Source organism: Mus caroli, chromosome 8 (genome assembly GCF_900094665.2).
Source record: "Mus caroli chromosome 8, CAROLI_EIJ_v1.1, whole genome shotgun sequence".
In the NCBI taxonomy this organism is placed as follows: Eukaryota; Metazoa; Chordata; class Mammalia; order Rodentia; family Muridae; genus Mus; species Mus caroli.
The window spans coordinates 97,089,565-97,097,625 of NC_034577.1; the positions used below are offsets into that span (position 1 = coordinate 97,089,565).

Genomic DNA, 8,061 nt, shown 5'->3' on the forward strand with positions numbered 1-8,061 from the left:
AGTGGGCAGATGTCTATACACAGAAGGGAAAGGAAACACTTTAGCTTGGCTCTCTCTCTCTCTCTCTCTCTCTCTCTCTCTCTCTCTCTCTCTCTCTCAGCAACACCAGTATCTCATAAGAAGGCCTGAAACTGCTGGTAACCTGGCTTATTTCAACCAGGAATTCCTTTGGTTTGTGCTTACCGCCAATGAGAATGGCCCAGCCAGGATCAGACCCCAGCTCCTTCCAAGCACAGCTATTTGCCCAAGGTAGCCTCTGGGACAGTCGATCCTGTCTCCTTTAGCCCCTTTAAAAAGTAGGGTTCTAGGTATGTACTACCAAACCAGGTTTCTGTCTCACAGCTGTGTGTGTGTGTCTGTCTGTCTGTCTGTGTGTGTGTCTGTGTGTGTGTGTGTCTGTGTGTCTGTCTGTCTGTGTGTGTGTGGTGTGTGTGTGTGTAAATAGTATTCAAGTCCTGGGTCTACTCTTACAACAGTGTCTGTTTGCTGATAGCTAAGTACAAGGAGCTACCGTTCCTTTTGTTGCCTTTGAGTCTCCTCTGTCCCTCTACCCTCAGGATCTCCATACCACTTAGCTCGGCCTTTGACAGCTCCTTCAGCTTAAGACACTTATTTCTCACCCTCCACACCTACCACCTACTGGTCCACGAATGTTCAACATCACACAGGAAAACATCTATTTCCAGCATCTACTTCCATGGCAATCTGTCTGTCTTCCCAGATGCGGTCCCTCTGCTGACCCTGACTTGCTCACCTTGGCAGCTCTCCGTCGGCCACCTTCTCCACTCTCAGCTTCCTCGTGCTCCTTGGCTCCTTGGGTGAGGTTGGTATAGCTGACAAGCTTGCCCAGGAGAGATGACACCTTTGGGCGGATGTCCAGCTCCTCCTGTAAACAGAGCCACGGGGCAGGATGGCAACGGGCCAGGCTAGACCAGTGTCAGGCTACCTGTGTGGAGCCAGCAGCTTGGCCCAGTGCCAAGCCCTGAGGCAGGCCTGGACCTGATCCCGGCTCTTGCTTGGGGAAGCCCAAGCCAGCTAACTGGGCAGGTATGGGCACCACACCCCAGAAGGCAGCATTCAAAGGCCCAGCCCAGTGGCTTGGTCTCTCTGCCCAACCCTGGCTGTAATCACTGCCAGCCCATTTGTGAAAATCACCTGCCTCAGGGGAGAAAAAGGGCAGGCTCTGCTGGCAGGCAGACAGATTGCACACTCCATTCTGCCTGCCTGGACACCACTTTGAAGCTATGGCTGGGATTCACATCAACACACACACACACACACAATTTTCAGGTGGGGACAGAGCACAAGACTTCCAGCACTCCAAAGGGTCCAAGAGTTCCTTGCCCCTGTGGCCTATGTGACTCTCCCATCTGCTCACTGTCTTAAGCTTTTGTGTCCCTTATGACCCTATTAGTCACAGGAAGGCAGGTTAGGGGTGATGAGTGAAAATGTGGGTCCTTTGCATGTGTGGAGCCCGAGAAGCCGACATTACTTGGCTGTGAGGCAGATGAATGTACAGGTTCAGAGTTTAGGACCCTGAACCACGTCTTAAATCCATATCTTACTTCTCAGCTTGGGTCCAGAAATGGAAATTTCCCGTTGGAAGGCACAAACATGGGAATCTTTCCAGAGACACATTCACTGCAGCTCTAGCTATGGAGGGCAGAGTGGGTCAGAGGCTGGAAGGAAAACAGGCCTCTGTAACCAGAGGGTAACAGCTGGAAGAGCCAATAGGAAAGAAAAGAAAGGAAAGAATCTATCCACAGCAGAGCCATGGGCTGGGAGAGGCCCTAGGAATGGAGGGGAGGAGGAAGTGGTCACCTTGGTGAGGGGCTGCAAGGAAGGCAAAGGATACTGGCCCTGGAGAACAGAGGTAAGGTTGCAAGGGGGTCTGGGAAGGCGAAGTGTATTGAAAGGGCCATTTCGAACCATAGCCTGGATGGCTGCAAAGAAGAGAGGGCAGGCAGGAGTGGAAGAGAAGCCAGCCTGATGCTGAGCTGAGAGGTCCAGAGAAGCCCCTTCCAGACTACCACACCTGAATGGCTCCTTAGATACCTCAAACAGTGCCAGGTTCCGGTCATAGTAGTCATTTCCTCTGGAGGCATCCAAAGGGCAAAGGAAAGGGCTATTCTCTCTGTGGTTACCCTGTCCTGTGGAAAGAGAGGGAAAGAATTCCAGCGTTGGTGGCGCACGCCTTTAATCCCAGCACTTGGGAGGCTGAGGCAGGCAGATTTCTGAGTTTGAGGCCAGCCTAGTCTACAGAGTGAGTTCCAGGACAGCCAGGGCTACACAAAGAAACCCTGTTTCAAAAAACAAAAAACAAACAAACAAACAAAAGAATTCCAGTGAGTTACTGCCTCCCAGGGGCCCCAGCCTATATCCCAACCCAGAAAGCCAACTCACAAACAGCGCTGCACTCAATCTTAGCCTAGAAGAGAGGCTGGGAAGCGGCAAACACACCATCTCTCTAAAACGCTTTTGGAAGCCGCAGCGTTTACACGTTCGGCCTCCGTTTTCCCATCACTTGTCAGCCTTCTTGAAGGGCCGTAAAAGAAGCACCCAGGAAGCCGGGCGTGGTGGCGCACGCCTTTAATCCCAGCACTCGGGAGGCAGAGGCAGGCGGATTTCTGAGTTCGAGGCCAGCCTGGTCTACAANCCAGCCTGGTCTACAAAGTGAGTGCCAGGACAGCCAGGGCTACACAGAGAAACCCTGTCTCGAAAAACCAAAAAAAAAAAAAAAAAAAAAAGAAGCACCCAGGAATCAAATACCGGGTTGTGTCATTCTATGTATGGAAGACTCCAAATCTCCACAGTTGTGCCACAAACGTGCACATGAAGGGCGTGGCCTGATGAGGAGGCGGGGCCTGGCCAGGACCAACCCTGGGGCCCCACCTTCTTTCCTCCCAAGGATCTGGAGCTCCTAGAATGCAAGGCACCATTTCGCCCTCCAGCAAGATGAAACCACACAGAACGTCATCCACTGCCTCGTCATCCGCTGCCTCGGCCTACATGGGGTCAGCTAACTACCCCACCATGCACTGTGTCAGGTGTCCAGGAGGGTAACCCAGAGCATGCTGGGAGATGGAGCCAATCTCGCAGGGGTACAAGGAACCAGAAAAAAGCCATTGGGAAAGGAAAGCCAGGGCACCAGATGGATCTTGAGTTAAGCATAGGAAATGCAGGGGCACGGACTGCGGTTGAGATTACCCATTAGCCTTTTGGTCCCCAGATCCAGCCAGTTTGCTCCAGAACAGATTAAGGAGCCAGCCGCCACGAAAATCTCAGGCTGGTGAAAATGTGCTTCCGAAACTAGAAAACCTCCCAGGCAGGAAGGAAACACATCTATTTTTGCCATGTGTAGGGATAAGACCCACAAACTCATGCTCTATCATTGGGCCACAAACACATACGTTATCCGCCCCTTTTCCTCCTCTAAGACAGGTTCTAAATGTAGCCCAGGCTGGCTTCAAACTTGTGCCAATGCTCCTGCCCCAGCAGGGTTAGGATCACAGATGTAAGCACACACCCACTTTCTTTTTTGTATATGTGGTGGCTGTGTACATACGCGTCTACAAGGTCAATGGGGGTCAAGGTCAAGGTCAATGGGGGTCAAGGTCAATATCAGGTGCATTCTTTTCTCATTCTCCGCCTGATTTTTTCCAGACAGGGTCTCTCACTGAACCTGGAGCTCATCAATTCAGTGAGACTGGCTGGCCAGCAAGACCCAGGGCCCCTCCAGGCTGTTTTCCCAATGCTGGGATCGTAGGAAGTCTGTGTGCCTGGCTTTGACACCTGGCTCTCTGTTTCATATCGACTGACTGTGCAGATCAAGGTCAATGAAGGTCAATGCCAAAGCCAGCAGTCATCTCAACCCAAGTCATGTCAAGGGCTGGTGGGGTCAGGTAGCTCCCCAGACATCCTGGCATTTTTGCTAACTTCCATGCTCGTTAGAGATGAGGAATCACAAGACTCCTGGGCCACACCTGTGCCACCAAGCCACAGCTGCCATTCACATTGAAAACTCTTTACCCAGAAGAGCCACACCATGAAGAAAATAACAGAAATGAAAACGGCATCCCGGCAGCTCACCTTTCTTCCCTTTCTGCCTTGCCCGCTAGGAGTCTCCATAGATTTATCCCTCAGAAGCCGCCAGCACTTATTCTCAGTTCTTGCCCTCTCCCTCTGTATCCTTCCATGAAGCTGGACCTAAATACCAATTATTCTAAATGCACACACTGCAGGCTGTCCCACCGCCGCTACTAATTGTTTCTAAGAAGAATCTACTATAATCCAGAAACTGTACAGCAGTTCTTCTCAGCCGTCCTTATGCTGCAACTCTCTAATACAGCTCCTCATGTTGTGGTGACCCCTCCATCATAAAATTATTTCATTGCTACTTCACATCTGTAATTTTACTGTTATGAATCATAATGTAAATATCTGTGTTTTCCAATGGTCTTAGGTGACCCCTGCAAGAGAGACGGTAGACCCTCCCAAAGGGGTTGTGACTCACAGGTTGGGAAACGCTGCTGTAGACCTAGGCATGGTGGTACAAACCTATAATCCTTGCCCCCCCCCCCCCCTGAGAGGCTACAGAAGGAAGAGCCCTGAGTTCAAGGTCAATTCAGGCTACAACATGGTTTCCAGGGCAGCCTGGACTGCATAAAGAAAACAAAGAAGCCAGAGGACTAGGGATATAGCCTAGGTGGTAGGGTGTTTGCCTAGGATACACAAAGCCCTGGGTTTGATCCCTGGTACCTCATGAAACCAAGCTTGGCGGCACAGGTGTGGAATGCCAGTAGGTGACACCAAGAGAATCAGAAGTTCAAAATCATCAGTTCCCTATCAAGTTCAAGGCTAGCCTGGACTACATGAGACCTTGGGTTTAAAAGAAAACCAAAGGAAAAAAATCCTACCAACTACAGAGCTGAGCACACCACAGTGCCCCCCTCTGTGACCCACCTGATCCTTAGTTGTCCCTACAAGCGTCACTCCCAGATGGCTTGGAAGGCTTCTAAGATCTGTCTCTGGTCCTTACCTTCTGCTGCATGTCAGTTCCCCTTTCGGGAACAAGACAAGGCTGCCTAGTGAGGAGGGCCAGACCTGGGTCTGGGGTCTATCACAGCGATGAGAGGTGAGCTTCAGGTTCTCTTTTCACATTCCAGAGTCCAGTCCTTTTAGGGAGTGCTCTGGGGTACAGCATGATACCCCAGCATAGAAAAGACCTCTGGCATACTGGCATATGTAGTCTGATCACTGCGTGCATACCCCAGCCTCTGGGTTTTCAGAGATCTGGCAGGCTGGCTTGGATACCTGCCCCTTGCCCTGTGCGACCCACAGAAAACTGCTTAGCCCCTCCGAGCTACCCTGTCATCTTCTATGAAGCAGAGACAGTAACTCCCTCTTCCAACTTCCCGGATGCATCAGAAAAGGTAGTGTCTGGTCCCAGACACGGGCAGGGCACTTGGCAAAGCCTCACTTAAGGACCCTTCCCATAGGATTATGCGGATATGAAAGGGTCTGAGCAGAGCCTCAGGTCTCTGGTCCCCTAAACTTCAAGCTACCCGCCCTGGCCTCAGCTATTCCAAAAATTCCAGGGCAGGCTTAGGCACGCCTGCCTGACTGCCTGCCTGCCAGGCTCAAGCTTTTCAGACATTACCTGAGACCCCCAGAGAACCACAGCACAGCTCAGGCCTGGGGCTCCCTATGAAGGGCTCAGGTGTGTTCCTACCGGCAACTGAGAAAGCCCTGACAGTAGGGAGTGATCTGGGTGACCTTTCTGGTCCCTATGTACATGGAATCTACCTATAATGTCCTTTCATGACCTTCCTAGTCTGGCCACAGACCATCTAGGTGAGCAGGCCTATGTATGCCCCTCAGAACAGAGGCGCGCGTCTGTGTGTGTGTGTGTGTGTGTGTGCCTGCACGCTCGTGCGCATTTGTGTTGGGGGGGGGCGGGGATCCTAACAGAGCTAGGCCTAAGATAGTTCTGTGTTCTCTAATTCTTTGCTATGTCTACAAAGAAAAAGCAAAATCACTCACCCGGATGCAGGGTGTCCCCCATGCCACAGATACACCACAATCTGGCCGAAAAGAAGTAAATAGGAAGAGAAGAAGGGGGTGGGGTTGGGAGGAGCTGGCCCAGCCTGGAGGGATCTGGCAGGGCACAGCCAGCAGCCAGCATAGCTCCAGGTTACTCCTGTCAACCTGTGAGGGACCAAGGCGGAGCCAAAGAAAAGGCTCAGTACTGCCCATTGGTCCAGGCTAATCTCAAGGATGCAGTTCAGTACATCATCTAGGGACAGACATCCTTCCAGTCCCAGGGAAGGAGGGATGTGGTTCCGACACCTTGGACCAGGCAAGGGGCAGCAGGGGATGTGGGATCTAGGGTTACTTACACACAGCTGTGAAACCCGACAAATCTCCGTGACATCTGCAGTCCATCCATGTCCCTGGCCTGTATGTCCACTTGGCAGACAGGTCATTTAGTCACCGTTCACATCAAGCACAGACTACCCCTCAAGCATGTCACCATCGCAGACCTATCAGATAGCCTCCGATACCATCACCAGACACAACATACGTTTCCTACACGTTTCTATCACGGTCAGCCCCAGACATCACAGGCATTTGTTATCATAGCACCAGGATCATCACTGGCAGCCTTGCTGGAAACAGTAGCCATAAAGACGTCCTGACCTGACCCTGTGATACTCAGCCACACACACGTGCATTTACACATGCCGGGACAGCTATACAGACACATATACCCAGGGCCGTTCCCATTCCAAGTGCGAGGAGCCTCCGTGGGTGGAAGATGGAGAGATGGGGCACTGGAAGGGAGAAAGGGTTCACCTCTATAACCAGCCCTGATACCTAGGTTAAGGCACTACACTCTCATATCCGGGTTTGAATCCCACTGGAACAAGTTACATAATTCTTCCCCACCTCCCTTCACTCCTTCCTAAGTGCGAGTAACAGAACCTGTCCATGGGGGAGGTTGGGAGGATTAAAGCGAGTTGCTTCATGTACAGTGCCTAGACAAGCCTGGCCCCGTGTGACTGCTCCCTAGGTGTCCATGATACGCACAGATCTACGTAGACCAAAGCCAACACAAGCTCTTCAGCGAGCACACCCTTTGCTCCTACCGGGCCAGTGTGCAAAGAGGCAGGGGTAGGGAGAGGACAAGAGAGGGGCGGTGAGTCATAGGGGAAGAGAGGGTGACACTCAAGAGGATGGGGGCGATTCACAGAAAGTGAGGAAGCTACAATCCAGGCTTCCATTGGACCGGGACTCGCGGCGCGTTCGGCGCCAGCTTAAGCAAGGCAGCCCGCTACCCGGCCTCCCAAGGCGGCCACGTCTGCAGCCCCCGCCCGCGGCCCTCGGGGGAGGAGCTGGGAGTGGGTGGAGGACGACCTAGCCCGGGAGTCCCGGACCAAAAAGACTCGTCGGTCTGAGCGCGCAAGGAGCAAGAAAAGTGGAGTCCCGCATGGACGTCTGCGCGCGCGGTCCGAAGGCGCGAGTCCCGTGTAGACGCCCCCCGTCCCGGCCACAGCCCCCGCCGGGCGCACCCTCACCGTCCGAGTCTTCCCGCTCGGCGCGCTCCCCGTAGTCCACCCAACTGAGCCCCTCGAGGTTGTCATAGTCGCCGCGTCGCGGCCCGTCCACAGGCACCACGGTGAAGTGAGGCATCGCGCGCGCTTGGCCCGCGGTCCGGGCCTCCAGCCGGCTGTCCCCGCCGCCCCAGGCTGGCCCGCCCCGCCCGCTCACATTCCACCCCGCTGCGCTCACTTCCTCCACCCGCCCCCCGGGCCGCCCCTCGGGGGCGGGGAGCAGGAGGGGCTCGGGTCGGCTCCTCCCCGAGGGGGGTGAGAGGACCCCGGGAACGAAGTACTCTAGCTGCTGGAGGGTTGGGTTCCTGTGTGTCTTTGGGTAAGGGGTTGCCCTCTCTGAGCCCCAGATGCGATACTTAATAAAGTGAGGGAAAGTATTTTAACTTTGAGGGGTATTATGATGGTGAGAAGGGGCGCAGGGTGCACTGGCTCTGTTCCCTGAATCTAA

The 8,061-nt window shown here is 53.5% G+C and overlaps 1 protein-coding gene across 2 annotated transcripts in view; it reads right to left on the reverse strand.

Annotated features, from left to right (window-relative positions):
- The window catches only part of Slc12a4 (solute carrier family 12 member 4), a 22,467-nt gene extending 14,705 nt beyond the window's left edge, over window positions 1-7,762 (reverse strand). Inside the window, exons 1-3 of one of the 2 annotated variants that reach the window (XM_021169939.2) lie at window positions 7,578-7,762; window positions 2,056-2,150; window positions 755-886 (exon numbers count right to left, since the gene is read on the reverse strand). In XM_021169939.2, the coding sequence (XP_021025598.1) occupies window positions 755-886; window positions 2,056-2,150; window positions 7,578-7,692 (342 nt within the window). In that variant the 5' untranslated portion in view covers window positions 7,693-7,762. Of the gene's footprint in view, window positions 1-754; window positions 887-2,055; window positions 2,151-6,398; window positions 6,642-7,577 lie in introns of those variants that run through there. The other variant, XM_029480605.1, reaches the window with a different exon arrangement.
- Window positions 7,763-8,061: the final 299 nt, after the last annotated feature.